Source organism: Odocoileus virginianus, chromosome 19 (genome assembly GCF_023699985.2).
Source record: "Odocoileus virginianus isolate 20LAN1187 ecotype Illinois chromosome 19, Ovbor_1.2, whole genome shotgun sequence".
NCBI classification, from domain to species: Eukaryota; Metazoa; Chordata; class Mammalia; order Artiodactyla; family Cervidae; genus Odocoileus; species Odocoileus virginianus.
In genome coordinates this window covers 3,021,209-3,037,846 of record NC_069692.1, presented here as the reverse complement: position 1 = coordinate 3,037,846, position 16,638 = coordinate 3,021,209, and the positions used below count along the sequence as shown (strand labels likewise).

Here is a 16,638-nt window from a genome sequence, read left to right as displayed (position 1 = left end):
AAATAGTTAAGTACTTGAGCCAAGGGTACTCAGTTTCTACCTTTCAGACACAGGCCCTAGATGCTGGATGCTGAGATCAACTTAGGTTGACATAAGTCTACAACTGATCATAGGAGAGCATGGAATATAACATTACATGTGAAAATTGAGTGGCAGCTGTGATTTTTAGATAAGGCCAATATTTATCAAAGTGCTGGCCTGAGAACTTGAACACAAACAGAGTTACCACTTGCTATGTTGCGCTATTGTGCTAAATCGCTTCAGTCGTGTCCAACTCTGCAACCCCACGACTGCAGCCCGCCAGGCTCCTCTGTCCATGGGATTCACCAGGCAACCTCCAGAGGATCTTCCCAACCCAGGAATCAAACCTGTATTTGCTCCACTGCATGTAGGTTCTTTGCCTCTAGCGCCACCTGGGAAATCCCAAGAGTCTCCATGAAGATAGCTCAATATCTCAAAACCTTTGGCAATATTATTTTGGCCCATTGAGTGGATAATTTTGTCTATAGATGAATATACACTTTGCTCATTTGAAGTAGCTTCATCACATGAAATCATGAATAAGGTACTAGAAGAAACTGAAACCCTGGTTTCATCATCGAAAAGAGAGACACTCTAAGCCTTGGGGGTTTTTTGTTTTGATTTTGTTTTCATCTTTAACAATAGGAATAGTTATCTTGTTGACTTCTAAAGTCTGGTTGATTTCTAAATAGTCCTTGACTTTGCAATTCTATCCATTACACATACATAGTATTAACACAAGTAAAGAGGTCAAAACTATTTTTACTGGGTAAACAATTAACTATTAGTTTTCAGGAAAAGCATTATGACAGAATCTTTTAAATTGCTTATTGAACAAGAGTCAGTCAGTCAGTCAGTTCAGTCACTCAGTCGTGTCTGACTCTTTGCGACCCCATGAACCACAGCACACCAGGCCTCCCTGTCCATCACAAACTCCTGGAGTTTACTCAAACTCATGCCCATCGAGTCGGTAATGCCATCCAGCCATCTCATCCTCTGTCGTCCCCTTCTCCTCCTGCTCCCAATCCCTCCCAGCATCAGAGTCTTTTCCAATGAGTCAAATCTTTGCATGAGGGGGCCAAAGTATTGGAGTTTCAGCTTCAGCATCAGTCCTTCCAATGAACACCCAGGACTGATCTCCTTCAGGATGGACTGGTTGACAAGAGTGAAGGATATCATAGTATCACTATAAGCAGGAATGTCAGAATCATAACAGATAATAGCTAAATGTAAGCTGTAAGTCAAAGTGAAGTGGTTTGCCAAAGGTTACACTGCATTCCTCTGATCTCTGGTCAGTCCTGTGTCTGTTCAGTAATCCACCTTCTCTCCCTGTTCACCTTAATAACTATCTGCAATCTAAATCCTGCATATGGTGGTGTTGTTTAGTCCTTTAAAAGGACAGCCTCTCTGATCTATTTTAGAGGGTCCTGCATGAAACTAAAGAGAATGGCAAATCACCTGAAACCTTTTCTTTCCTGAACCCCTCTGAGGGAGTCAGAAAGGATGAGCCATTCATAATTCATTCAAGTATGTTCATACTTCACAAGAAGCTCTCAGGTCCCCTTAGTCCTTCACACACATGATGGCTTCAGAGGTGAGAACTTCCCAATCTAGGACTCCTGCTTGTTTTGAATCCATTGTCTGTGATGGTAATGATGCTTTTGAACTGTGGTGTTGGAGAAGACTCTTGAGAGTCCCTTGAACAGCAAGGAGATCCAACCAGTCTATCATAAAGGAAACCAATACTAAATAGTCATCAAAAGGACTAATACTGAAGCTGAAGCTCCAATACTTTGGGCACCTGATGCAGAGAGCTGACTCTTTGGAAAAGACCCTGATGCTGGGAAAGATTGAAGGCAGGAAGAGAAGGAGATGACAGAGGATGAGATGGTTGGATGGCATCACCGACTCAATGGACATGAGTTTGAGCAAACTCCGGGAGATGGTGAAGGACAGAGGAGCCTGGCGTGCTGCAGTCCATGGGGCCACAAAGAGTCGGACACACCTTAGCAACTGAACAACAACCACCTGCCTTGGTGCCTTTGGAGGGAAATAGAAGTAACTTACACCACTCGGAATGGTAGCACTTGGATTTTCCCCTAATTCCACCCACTGTTTCCTCTGTGTTCTCAGGCATGAAGTGTTGGCATCCTCCTCGTCACTCTCACAGGTTTGTACTGCAGACCAAAGAGGAAGCAAGGACGCCTCCCTCTTCTCTAACTCCCAGCCATCCTTCAACTGCTGGTTTTGCCCTCTACAGGAAAGTGCCCAGTTTTGTTGACAACATTTTCCGTAAAAAAAAAAAAAAAAAAAAGACGGGCTTTAAACCCTGACTTAGATTCTGAAATAATGGTCTGTCTGGGACAAGACTCATGACTAAACCACCAGCCGCCACCGCCATGCCTTCATGGAGGGTGATGCTTTTATAAAAGAGATTTTGGAGAAAGACAGAACCACCCGAAAGAGATGCCGGCGGAAGGGCAGCTTCCACGGAGAGGAAGCAAGTCGAGCAAGTCAAGGCAAGGTGAGCTGGCTGCTCTGCAAGGCATTCGGTGGGCCTGGGGGTGGGAGTTCAGCTGGGGGGCGGGCAGGGCAGGGTGGTCAGGAGCCAGGTCACAGATCCTGGGTGCCACATGGTCTTTCAGTGTTGACTGATATTTTAACTTTGCATGCAAATTACTTTAACAGAAATAAAGAGCCATGGAAGAATGAATGGGAAGCGGGGGCAGAAAAGCTTGAGCATCTATCCTGTCAATGGCTCCATGGGTCAGGGAAGACAGAGGAATAGCCACAGAGGATGACACAAATGAAGAAAGAACTGTGCTGAGACGGAAGGGGCCAGAGCATATCGATGTCTCGTGTGGACGTAACAGGGAAAAGGAAGCTGAAAGAGCAGAGGGGTGAGAAGATGACCAATCATGAAATCCTGAAGGAGGAGGTAGCGGGGAAACGCTGACCGTCATCTGGGTTGGGAAAGTTTGGGAATGATACACTCCTGTGTCCTGGGGAATCCTCCCTGGGCTCCTCTTGTTCCCTCTTCTCTCTGCCCGCCTGCCTCCCACACACATGTGCCCTTCTTATCCATGGGATTTTTCCAGTCAGGAAAGCCTCACTCTCTCCTCAGTATTTCCAAGTCTATGAAGGAAGGAGAACTTCAAATCTCTGCGCATCTTACATTCGGGGACAGGTTTTTGTTTCCCTGAAATTACATTCTTCCCACACTGCACACCAAAGCTCTGTCTTCACTTCTTCCTTAAAGACATTCAAGTAAGAGGTCCGGTAATGCCCTACCTGAATGAATCCACGGAAACCTCCAGACACTCCAACTGCCCTGTGTCAACCTGTCCTCACTGAAAGTATCATAAAGATAACAGTAGAAACTGAATGCCTCTGTTCAATCAGGTGACCCGGATGGGGAAGTTATTTTCAAGAAACGATCAAGATCCTCTGAGCCATGTCTCATCTTGGAATGTTTCTGGTACTATGCATGCTACATGGCCATGATCATAGTGTATAGAAACAGCCAACACACACAAATTATCTTTGTGTGTGTTGACTGTTTCTGCATACTAAGATGGTCAGTGGTAAAGAATTTGTCTGCCAATGCAAAAGCTGCAGGAGATGCAGGCTCGATCCCTGGGTTGGGAAGATCCCCTGGAGAAGGGCATGGCAACCCACTCCAGTATTCCTGCCTGGGAAATCCCATGGACGGAGGAGCCAAGCGGATTACAAGGAGTCAGACAAAACTTAGGGACTGAAGAACAAGACCAGGGCTGCTCTGTAGCTCTGTGGATGGGGCCCCACGTGTCCCCACATTGTAATCTGTGGCCATGGTACCTCTCTCCCTCCCAGGATGAGATCTGATGGCATCTGTCCACAGTAGCCCTGGTGAGATCCCTGCTACATAATGCTTTGTTCCAGAACAGAGGGAAAAAAAACTCTCACCTTTTCATCCCATTCATTCTTACAAAAGCACATGCATCTTAAAAAAAAACAAAAACATTAAATTCACACATGGAAGCCAAAGTTGGAGTGCACCGAGTCCTCCACCTCCAACCCCCAGTGGACGTCACTTCTAATATGCAGTTTAAAACAAAGTTAGCCAATCAGCGTCGAGTTGGAGCTAAAATTACAAAGGAAAACTGCCACAGCATTGCTCTTTATCATTTCTGAAAAGCGAAGATGTGTGGTGCCGCCGAGTTTTCTTAGCGGGCTGTATCCCAAGGCCCAGATGTGTAAACATCCTGTCCATGCACGGTTAAGCATCTTCTGGGCCCTCCCTGTGGATGGAATGAGCTTCCAGGCAGAACCCCTGTAAGCGTGATGCGTGCAGGTGAAAAAGTGAAATAGCAGCAGTGACAGCTGAAGAACAGCAGGTAGAATAAAAAAATGCAGTGCTTCATTCTCTGGACTCCTTCATTTGTTCAAATACAACATGTTATGGTACAACAACATGACATAGCCTAGATGCCAGGGAGGCATTTGAATAACAGCAGAGCGTCCTTGTTTCTGAAGGGGATAATGTTCACTCTACAAAAGAGGGGAGCTCCCTTTCGAAAGAACATAAGTTGATATTCCAAATAACCAGATCTCTAGTTTGAACGTGTTCAGAAAGTTCGTGTTTTCTTTTTCTCTCATTCTCCCTCTTCTTCTACCTTGAAATTCCCTTATCAGGGCACATCGACTGTGGTTGCTTAACGTTTTAAAATGTTTGCTGAGACCTGAGCTGTTGGCCACAGTGATCCAATTAAGTGAGTGTGAATATGGAGATGGGTCTACCTCCTTCATCCACAATTTGAGTCCAGGTTCTACAGGGAACAGGAAGTCCGGTGTGGAAAGAACTCAGAAGGCAGTCTCTTTACCCTGAAGCTCAATGATTCCCTGGTAGCTCAGATGGTAAAGAATCTGTCTGCAGTGTGGGAGACCCAGGTTCAATTTCTGGGTCAGGAAGATTCCCTAGAGAAGGGAAGGCTAACCATTCCAGAACTCTTACCTGGAGAATTCCATGGACAGAGGAGCCTGCCAGGCTATAGTTCATGGGGTCACAGAGTCAGATTTGACTGAGCCACTAACACTTTCACTTTTTTTTTTTAAAGGGCTTCCCTTGTGGCTCAGCTGGTAAAGAATCTGCCCACAATGCAGGAGACCTGGGTCCGATCCCTGGGTTGGGAAGATCCCCTGGAGAAGGGAAAGGCTACCCACTCCAATAATCTGGTCTGGAGAATTCCATGGACTGTATAAGCTATGGGTCACAAAGAGTTGGACATGACTGAGTGACTTTCACTTTTAAACAGTGGGCTAGAAACCAATCATATGTCTTTAAAAAAAAAAAATCTACCTTTACACAAATATCAGGAACAGGGACTATCCAAACAATTTTGGAACCCTCACAATTCAGAAGTGAAAAGTAAAACCCATAACTAAGTACTTACTGTGTTGTTGTAAAGTTGACCCAGTTGGCTCAAAGACTTGGAAAGGTGCTGCCTACCTGAGACTTCAGATGCTAAGCTGAGGGTTATCAGCCTTGAGCTCATTTGTGGTTACTTGACTATGAAGCACTACGTCCACATCAGCACGGTTAATCTCGTAGACAACAGCATTTTGCATTCACTCACTCTTCATGCATATTAAAACATGCTTAAAATAAACAACATGATACAAACACAAGTAATAATACACTTCACCACACCACACACACACACACACACACACACACACACACTCATGAACTGGTTCTGTACTTGTAAATCTACACTTGACTGTGAAAATGTTTCAATTCAATTAAGCTATGCATGATGTCATTTTATGTCTTGGCAACAAAGTATCAAAATTTACTGACAGCTATTCTCTATCCATTACAACCTCTGTTGAGTTATAAAGGGCCACTTGGCAGCACCACTCCACAATTTAAATCAACTGCACACTTGAGTAGAGCGTGAGTCTGACATTAATGGCTCTAAAATTCCAATATCTTTACAATACACACACACACAAATAAGTAAAACTCTGTTTTTAGAATTCCATATATTATTTCCATTTTATTTCACATTGGAATTGTCTCCTGAAATTGGCTTTGGGGCTCTGTTTTTGCAAAACTTTCGAGGCCCAGGCCTTGTAAGAATTAGGAAATGGTTTCTGCATTTTGTTTGTTTGTCTGTTTCCCGCACATGAAGCAAATTTGGAGTTCAGTGGAAGTAAATGACAACTGGTAAACTATTTCCTATTTCAGAAAAGAGCTTTTGAAAAATCAGTTACGGTGGAAAAAGGCCTACTTAATTTCATTTACAATTAGGAAATAAGGCAGCAGCTTTGGAGAAGTTGTGATCGCCCCCCTCCCCCCACCCCAACCCCACAATCTTACTGGTTCAACTGATGAGTCTACTTTCTCGAAGCAAAAATGGCTCTAGGGGTCAGGCCCTGCCTCAGGCCCAGCATTCTCTGCCAAGCACGTAACATACAGTAGTTTTGCTAGTGAGTTCTATGTCCCGGCCTCAAAACAAATCCACAAAATAGGAAAGACACATGGCTATTAGTTGATTATTTTATGAACAAGGTATCAAAAACTTCAGTTAGTACACACAGCGAGTGGGCAGGGACAGACAGCAGCAGGAGCATCTGCTCGACCTACCCCCTCCGCCACTGCCCTCAGCCCTTCCCCCCTCCAGGAGAGGTAGCGCTGCTGGCTGCAGATTTCTTCAGCTCTATTTTCATAGACTGAGTCTCAGCTCGAGGCTCGAATTTGGTCAGATTTCCTGCTCCTGGGGCTGCCACTACTGGCTTTCCTGCTTTCATACCTTTTGACATAGGAATGCGGGTGGGTGTAGGTCGCTGGGCTGACCCGTCTTGTCCCGACTGCAAGAGAAGAAAAGACAGAGACACAAGGGCCGCGTTGGTGAGTCTCCTCCTGGAAATGCCATCCATCTAAACATAAGCACACCACAGGACCACCCGCAGATGAGCCCGCCCCAGAGAAGACTGTTGTTAGAAAGTTGGAGTGGCTTGCTGTCTAGTCCACTCCATCGCCCCCTTTTCCCTCTCCCTGAACATCTATGCCCAGCATCTTTCTGTTCTTAAGCCCCCGACCTTCACTCCTGTTTCACAGAAAAACTACAGGCCACCCTGCATACACTCGGGCATTTTTATCCCTCCTGTCCCCAAACTACCTCCACTTTCTTTAGATGAAGCAGCTCTCCTTTCCCCTCCTAATGAGGCCAACTCTTCTCTTTTTTGTCACTGTTGACCACATCCTCCGTTTTGGTTTTTTTTTGGCCTTGTGGCAGAGCATGCTAGATCTAAGTTCCCTGACCATGAATCAGACCCCATGCCCTCTGCAGCAGAACCATGGAGTCTTAACCACTGGACCGCCAGGGGATTTCCCCACACCCTTCTTCTTGAAACAACACAGTGATCTCGGTTCGTTTCCAAGGCTAACCATTCAACACCATGGTAATCCAAGTCTATGCCTCAACCACTGATGCCAAAGAAGCTGAAGTTAACAGGTTCTGTGAAGACCTACAAGCCTTCTAGAACTAACACCAAAAAGAGATGTCCTTTTCATCATAGGAGATCAGAATGCAAAAGTAGAAGTCAAGAGATACTTGGATTAACAGGCAAGTTTGGCCTTGGAGTACAAAATGAAGCAAGGCAAAGGCTAACAGAGTTCTGCCATGAGAACACGCAAGTCATAGCAAACACCCTCTTCCAACAACATAAGAGATGATTCCTTCTTCAAGGAGTTCCTAGAACTCTCCTGCTGTGATATCTAACTTGGGTCTCATCCATCGCCTTGGGTCTCATCACTGTCTCTGACTCCTTTTCATTCTCAAAATGGCTCCCAGTTCCAGTTTGCCTGCCTTCTAAGTGTGGGTATCACCGTGCTCCATCCTCAGTCCTCTTCTCATTTTCCACACTCACCCCGAAAATTACCTGAATTGTCACCCACATGTGTCTGAGACCCTGAACCCTGAGCCATCAGTTCAGTTCAGTTCAGTTCAGTCACTCAGTCGTGTCCAACTCTTTGTGACCCCATGGACTGCAGCACACCAGGCTTCCCTATCCATCACCAACTCCCAAAGCTTGATCAAACTCATGTCCATCCAGTCATGGATGGATCATGTCCATCCATCTAACCATCTCATCCTGTGTCGTCCCCTTCTCCTCCAGCCTTCAATCTGTCCCAGCTTCAGTGTCTTTTCCAATAAGTCAGTTCTTCGCATCAGGTGGCCAAAGTATTGGAGCTTCGGGTTCAGCATCAGTCCTTCCAATGAATATTCAGGACTGACTTCCTTTTAGGATTGACTGGTTTGATCTCCTCGCAGTCCAAGGGACTCTCAAGAATCTTCTCCAGCACCACAGTTCAAAAGCATCAACTCTTCGGTGCTCAGCTTTCTTCATGGTCCAACTCTCACATCCAACTCTCACATCACAGGGCTCTCCTTAAATGAAGATCCAGATTTCTAACCACATGCTAGACATTTCCAGGGTCCCTGAGGCATCTCAATTATAACATGTCCCAAACGTTATTTATCTTCTTACCAAAACAATAATCCCCTGGGTTTCTCATTTTATCCACCCCTATGGCCAAGCCAGAAACCTCCGAGCTACCCTCTGAACTCAATATGTCATGAAATCTTTAATTCTATCTTCAGTATATCTCTGTGGCAACCCTCTCCAGTATTCTTGCCTGAAAAATCCCATGGACAGAGGAGTCTGGAAGGCTACAGTCCAAAGGGTCGCAAAGAGTCGGACATGACTGAGCAGGCACACATCCTCATTTTCACTCCCACAGTTCAAGCTTACATCTCCAGCCTAGAGAACTGCAACCATATCTCTTCCCTCAGCCTCTGCTGCCTCCAGCTGATCCTTTAAATTGTTTTATAAACATATCTAAAACAGAAATAATGTCATTTTAAAAATCACTACCCTGTTTATGGCTCCCTTGGCCTATTCTCTTGAGATTAAATGTCAATTCCATAATAAGACACACACGTCTGCAGCATCTGATCCTGGTGTGCACCTCCTCTTCTGATCCTGCATAGTGTCTCCAGGTCCGACTGCTGCAGCCCAAAGGGACTGCTCACTGTCCCCCACGTGACAGCTTGCCACACTGCCGCCCCTGTGCACAAGCTGCCCTCTCTTCTTATCTGCGAATACTTCTGCCCCCGGGGAGGACTTATCCGCTGGTTCCCTTGTACATCACGCCCTCACAGAACCACTAGATGGGATCTGATCCTGCCTCTCCCACTAAGCCAAGAATTTCAGCAGTCCTCTCTACAGTCAGCACCCAACCTGCTGCCTGAAGGGCAGCTAAAATTGCACAAATGATCTAGTCACACTATTCGTCCCAAACTTATTGTTGACCTTGATTTTATGGGATCTGATCTACCTAAAGTATGTGGGAAAACATTTAGCCCTTAGCAATCTTAGACAGTTGTTTTAAAGTCCTACCTGCATATGGGCTTTAATCAGTAATCCGAAATGTTACTCCAGAAGGGAGGGCTATCTTGATCTGGCCCTTAAAATGGGAATAAGATGTTCCAGCAGAAACTTTGCTCTAAATTACAACAATTACACCTCCCCTAGCTTTTATTAAAAAAAAAAAAAAAAATCTCAGCTATGCTGTGCTGCTTAAAAAAAACAGTATTGAACCATTTGAGAAGGGTGAGCAGTTCTGAATGATATTCAGCTCCTGTAGAGCCAATAACAAAAAGCTTTACTGACAAAGCAGTTTGTAAGTACTTTACTCTTTGAAGCCTGTCCTGGGTTTATGCTTGTGCACAGAGAATGAAAGTAAATTATAGTGAAGATACAGGCAAATAAGCCACAGTTTCTATACTTAAATAATAAGCTTCCTATCTTTTTAAGACTTTCTAATATCTGCTGCAGAACTTGCTCAGAGATTAGGGATCACAATTTCTAGTCTATTAGCTTAAATTAATATCTAAATAATACATGATCTTCTATAATTTCATCTACCAATTGTTCCCAATAAATGAAGAAAATCACTGGAGGTATTTTGAAAAACAGAATTTATTTTTAAGTTCTGGCCTTTATACTTTGGATATGCTTTCCTATAAACCATTTAGCCTTCCAGCTGGTTTTAACTAAATATTTATCAAGCACCTGCTCGCTGCACTGTACTATTAATAAAATAGTGTTTAGACATATAAATTCACTTCTTTTTACTTTAAAAAATTTTTTGATAGCATAATCTTTTAATCTTACTTTTCAAATAAAGTATGACTATGACCATACATAAATGAATATCAAATGTCTGAGGTTCTGGAAATATAACCCAGGAATAGTTTTCATTTTTTTGCACATTGGCCATTTCTTCCAGCCTCTATTTTTTAAAATACTTTAAACATTAAAAATCAAATTTTCAAACGTATTATTAGCATAGGCTGATGTGGCAAGAGGTCACTTTTGCAAGAGGGTTTTGAAGTGAACATGATTTAAACAACAAAAAGAAATTATCCCTCACAATTAGCTCAAATTAATAAAATAGGAGGCCCCTTCTTATTCTCATTTCCTGGTGCAGTCTCCTGGGAAACATCTGGTAGTGGGTTTGGGCAGAGGAGAGACAGGTGCTTTGGTTGTCTTTTGGGCACTGGGTTATTCTCAGCCTTCACTTCCCTGCCTGACCCCCGCATTGGCCTGAACCAGGACCCCTCTCTACTCACCACTGACTGGGTTCCTCTGGCTGATGAAGTCGTGACTGGGGTAATGGTGATGGTGCTGGTCACTTTGCTCGCGCCAGAGCGTGGCGAGAGGTGGTTCCTGGGCGAGCGAAGGACGGTGCCGGTGGACACCTCCTTCTCGGCCGTCACGTTGACCGGTCGGACAGTGATCACCGGACTCGCCCCTTCGGCCGAAGTCCCCGGGCCTCGCTTAAACTGAGAGCCTAGGTGAATGTGGATTTTGTTGTCTTCCGTGGTTATGATATTGGCATTGGCGTTGTATTTCCGGACTGGGGTTGGTCCAGGCTGCTTCTCCGGGGTGACCTTGAGGACCGTCCTTCCCACGGGCATTTCCTGGGATTCGGGAGGGACACTGATGTCCGTCGGGGCCGCCGACGTGGACACGGTCATGATCTGGATGGGGGACGTGGGCCTGTCGGCAAACGCCCCCCTCCCGCCCTCTGGGGTCTTCTCCCTGGAAAAGGTGGTGATGGTGACCGGAGACATGGCTCGCTCCGGCCCGAGGGTAGCTTCTGTGCCTTTCTGCTTCTGAGAAAGGACGTTTGGGGAGGGGATGATGGTGATCCTCGGCTTCTGGTTGCCCAGGGTGGGGATGACGGTGGTGCTCGAGAAGAACTCTTCTGCCGTGGGGCTGGTTATCTCCAGAGTGGCAGTGCTGTTCTCGTGGTCGGGGGTTACGCGAATGTGCAGCGGCTGGCCCTGCTTGGGCGAGAGCACCAGCTCTCCCGGGTGCCCTGGGCTGGCACTGGCGCGGGACCCCTTCTCGGGAGCCACCGGGGGCCCGTTCTCCCTCTTCCTCATCCACGGGATCCAGGACTTCCTCATGGTGAGCTCGTTGGCCGCCGGCGGATACCTGTCGAGAACCGACGAACGTTCCAGAGGCTTCTTCAGTCCCACCTGGCGAAGGTTGCTCATGATGTGGTTTTCCTCCTGAAAGGACTTGCGGATGAACACGGCTGGTGTGTCCTCCTCCGCTGCCTCGCTGCCCAGGGCATCCGTCTGCACGCCCGTGGATGTCACGGGAACATCCACCATCCTGCGCCCGTTCACGCTGGGCCGCAGGGCGCGGCTGTACCGCTTGGACAGCTCCAGCTCTTTGGTCAGATGGAGGACCTCCTGGCCCATGCTTTTGTTCTTATTTTCTTCTTCCATAAACCTCTGTTGAAGGACAGAGTAATCCACTTGGAGCTGAGAAAGCTGGTCTTCTTTGTTCATCAGTTCGTGAATCTTCTCTTTAAGAGCTTGGACCTCAGCTTTTAAATCTCGACTTTTGGCTTCTTCCAGCCGAAATCTGTGTCTCAGCTCAGCTTCTTGGCTCACGGCCTCGCCTTTCTCTATGGCTTTGTTCTTGGCGATTTGGTGTTTGATCTCCTCCAATTGCTGAGAGAGGAAATTGGCCTTATCCTGCTCGGTTCTAAATTTCTGCTCCAGCTGGTCATACTCATCTTCCGTCTTCATCAGGTCCCCTTCCACCACCTCCAGTTGTTGCAGACGGTTCTTCAGTCTCTCAATTTCCAGCGTTAGTTCCTTAATTTTGTTATCTTCAGGGCAAGTGAGCTCAGGTCCTTTTCGAGACCTTCCTCTTGTTATTTCTCTCTCCACTTCCTCTATTCCATCAAGTCTCTTCTTTAATAAGTCCACACTGCAGCTTAATTCAGAGGATTTTTCTTCTTCACTTTTCAGTTTGCCTATTAACTCATCTCTCTCTTTCGTTAAATTGTATACCTTTTCCTCCATTTCAGATTTCAGCTTTAAAAGCTTCTTACTTTCTTCGATGAGTTTTTCCGTGACGTCCATAACCTTTCCTTGCTCCACCTTAAAATTTTTGTTGAGTCCATCCACTTTTCTCTCCTCTTGCTTTATTTTTTCCATCATATTTTTCCTTTCATCCACCAGCATCACAGTAAAGGACTTCAACTTTGTAAGATCGTCTTTGAGGCTTAATTCAGCCTTTTCCAATCGACTTTCAGAACATTCCAATTCTTTAACCCGACTCTTGACCACCTCCAGTTCATTGAGCAGGTCCTTGGTTAAGTTCTTTTCTTTCTCCAGATTTAAGTGCAGCTGGGTGCACTCAGATTTACTCTTGCTAAACGCCTCTTCCAGTTTCTCCAGTTCCGACATTCTCTTCTGTAACTTCTCAACTTCAATTTTGAGCTCCCGGCTATGGTGTTCTTCCTCCTGCAGTTTCTTTCTCAGTTCCCGGCACTGGGACTCGGTTTTCGTGATCTCTTCATCTTTACCCTCCATCTCAAGCACGCGCTTCCGTAGATTTTCCACTTCTGCCATGAGGCTGGAGTTGCCGCATTCCCCTTTGGCAATCTTATCTCTTAGTTCCTGAAGTTCTTCTTCTGCCTTCTGAAGGTTTTTGTTGGTCTCTTCCAGCTCCTCGATTCTCTGAGTCAGGCCAACCAGCTTGAGTCTGAGTTGTCTGTTGTGAGACTCCTGACTGGCCAACTTAGCATTCATCTCCTCATGCTCCTGGGAAAACCTTGATGCCTTGTGTTCAAAGTCCACTTCCAACTTGAGCAATTTCTGCCTGTCTTCTTTGGATTTGGAAGTGATGGCTTTGAGCTTTTCTTCCTCTTCCCTCAGTTTCTGAGTCAAGTCCTGTACTTTCTGGCTCTGCAGGCCAAGTTGCTCGATGTGCATCTGCCTTTCATCCACCAGCATGAGTGCAAAGGACTTGAGTTTCACAAGCTCATCTCTCAGTTTGTTGAGCCGCTTAGCATTTTCCTTTTCTTTGCGGGCTTGGTAAGCTTTTTCCTGTTCAAGGAGTTTTTTCAACCTAGAAAACAAAAAATATTAAAATATCCTATTTTATTACATAATATTTTATTTATGATATGTTTTTATACATATCAGAAGATTGTGTGCATGCTAAGTCTCTTCAGTCGTGTCCAACTCTTTGTGACCCTAAGGCCTGTAGCCCACCCGGCTCCTCTGTCCATGGGATTCTCCTGGCAAGAATACTGGAGTGGGTTGCCATGCTCTCCTCCAGGGGATCTTCCCAACCCAGGGATCCAACCCACGTCTCTTAGGTCATCTGCATTGGGAGACAGGTTCTTTACCACTAGCACCACCTGGGAAGCCCATTAAAAGATTAATCAGCAATAAGTGTCTTAGATATGAGCCAAAAATAAAATGTTATTATAATAAATCCCTTGTCAGTTACTGAAATATGAAGGTTTAACACATAGCCATAAATGAAACCAACCAGAAGTCAGGATGCTAGCTACCCATAGTAAGGGGTAGCATCTAGAAGGGAGCCTGGAGAGAGCTTTTCACCTTTTCTGTTTCATAATCTGTGTGCCTTTTTCAAAGAATTATTCAGCTTCTGAAATTTCAGTAAATTGAACCCTGATGAGTAACTTTGTACATATATGCTATACTTCAATAATATAACGATGGAGTAAAAATTTAGGTTTTGCAATAATAGTGACTATTTGTGTAGAATTTTCTGTTTCTAGGCACCAGGTTTTATTTTATCCTCATGGAAAGCCTCCGAGCCAGTTACTGCCACTGTCCTCCCAAGGAAGATGAGATGGGACCAGCCCCAGTCAGTCAGAAAGGAACAGGTCTGGGGTCTCATGCGGTGCAGCCCAGGATACTTGCTCTTCGCCTTGCATCGTAAGACTTCAAAAGAGAAATTCACTTTAACTGAAAGGGAAGACTCAGAAAAGAAGATGTTTTGGGTTTCCTTGTTTTGTATGCAACTATCACCCGACAGGAGCAGGGCAAGACGAGCTTTCTGATAGACAGCAGAGCTACATAACTGACTTGACACCAGAGCTGGCACAGGATCTTGTCTCTGTTTTCTGATTTAAACATTTCCTTTAGACTGAGAGCTAGGTAGGGAGGAAACACAAATTCCTATCAATCCAAAAAGACGTGGCAGTCACAGGAATTACTGTTGTATATGCATGAAATGCATTTTTTCTATGGTGGTGGTGGTGTTTAGTTGCTAAATCATGTCTGACTCTTTGCAACCCCATAGACCATAGCCTGACTGTAGCAAGCCTAACTCCTCTGTCCATGGGGTTTCACAGGCAAGAATACTGGAGTGCGTTGTCATTTCCTTCTCCAGGGTTATGATGTTAATGTATATGTTTTAATGTTAATGTATAGCTTTAAAAAGTAGAAATAGAAGTAGACCAAAGTATAGTTACAGTACTTATGGTTGTCAGTTAGCTTACACCAATTTTTAACAGCTCTTTTCAATTATCCATAAAACAAAATTAATGTAATATTTACCACATGTAGTATAAGAATGCATTTAGTAATTATGCTTATATGAGAAGCAAGTTATAAACAACCACTAATGTATTTGTTGTAAGTACATTTTTTTCTTTCAATATATTTTGAACTTTATTTATTATGAAAGATTTATTTCATAATTAGATGAACTTGGATTAGATTAGATTTAGTTGGATAACAGATTAGCTGTTACCCAAATAAACAGACTTTAATAGTGTCATATTGGACTGTGCAAGAAATGATGTAACATACACAGAGTAACTATAATCAAACCCAGTGTCAGATAGTTATTACAGAAATAGCTCAGCTGATGTCACTAAGTTTTTTCATAGAATTTATTTCTATAAAATATACCATTGTATCTAAGCATCTATAACTGAAATGGGTAACTTTCCAAACTCATTATGGCTTTATTTATAAAATAAGACAAAAATAATTATTTTCAAATGCATGAGTTGAATGAGTAATACTGTAATAGCTTCACTAATTGTGGTTCTTACATGTGTAAAAGGGCATTTTATTGATTATCTTATCTTTTTACTTGGCGTCAAAACAATTGAAATGTCACTTTACTGTAGAATAAGAGACTTCAGGGGATATTTTCAAATTCTTGGCCTAACTAGATTGTTAGAGACAAATCACTGTTCTCAAATTTAAGGCTTAAAGTGTTGAAATTTCTAAAGATAGTTGAAGAATCTTATGCCTCTGTGCTATTTGAAGCAGAGAGCTGGAATGGCTAAAACATAGACTTTGGGGTCAGACACAACTGTACCTGAATCCTGGCTCAACTGATACCCTGGACCCTATGTTTTCTAGGCTGTAAAGGAAGGTGCAGTGGGTACTAATACCTCCCACACAGGATGTTCTAAAGACTGAGAGATGGTAAAAAAAAAAAAAAACAACTGACTGACACACAGACTCAACACATGGATGTAATAAAACATAAATATAAGAACTAAAGAGTACGCTATTTCCTCCACATGGGAAGTCTGTTCAATGCTTTTTGTGTTTAATCTGTATTTTTACGTCATTATCTGGACTTTGATAGTAAAACCTGGGGCAGTGATGTTTCAACCAGAGAAAAGCATAGCGTTTTCTGCTCAGTAGACAATTCTGTGAGCCAAGGGTGTAACCTTAGATCTCAGCTCCATAAAACCACATTTTTCAGGTCCTCTTACCTGTGACTATTTCTCTTTTTCTAGGCCCATTAAACTTTCTCTCCTTCCCTCTTCTTTCACATTTTAAGCCATTCTCATCTTTTAAGGGCTTCCCTTGTGGCTCAGCTGATCAAGAATCTGCCTGCGATGCAGGAGACCTGGGTTCAATCCCTGGGTTGGGAGGATCCTCTGGAGAAGGGAAAGGCTACCCACTCCAGTATTCTGGCCTGGAGAATTCCATGGGCTATATAGTCCATGGGGTTGCAAGGAGTCGGACACCACTGAGTGACTTTCACTTTCACTTTCATCTTTTAAAGTGGACCTGACAGCAATACACAACCCATTCTCTGCAGGCTCCCAAGGCCCAGTTCCCAGTTGGTGTAGCTGAGAGTTAGATCCAGGACTTGGTAGACTTGTGTGGCTCAGTCAGGACACTTTGCCAACAGTATCTGTGCACAGAGACCTGAATTCAAGTGTCTGTAGGCAGGGCGCTGGGGATGGGA

At 44.4% G+C, this 16,638-nt stretch overlaps 1 protein-coding gene across 8 annotated transcripts in view; it reads right to left on the bottom strand.

The window, feature by feature from the left end:
• FILIP1 (filamin A interacting protein 1) overlaps positions 1-16,638 on the bottom strand; it is a 216,326-nt gene that overhangs the window by 10,313 nt on the left and 189,375 nt on the right. For 6 of the 8 annotated variants that reach the window (XM_070480788.1, XM_020901216.2, XM_020901224.2 and 3 more), the window contains 2 exons: positions 10,704-13,509; positions 6,551-6,873 (listed from right to left, as the gene is read on the bottom strand). In XM_070480788.1, the coding sequence (XP_070336889.1) occupies positions 6,667-6,873; positions 10,704-13,509 (3,013 nt within the window). In that variant the 3' untranslated portion in view covers positions 6,551-6,666. Of the gene's footprint in view, positions 1-6,550; positions 6,874-10,703; positions 13,510-16,638 lie in introns of those variants that run through there. The other 2 variants (XM_070480786.1, XM_020901263.2) reach the window with 2 other exon arrangements.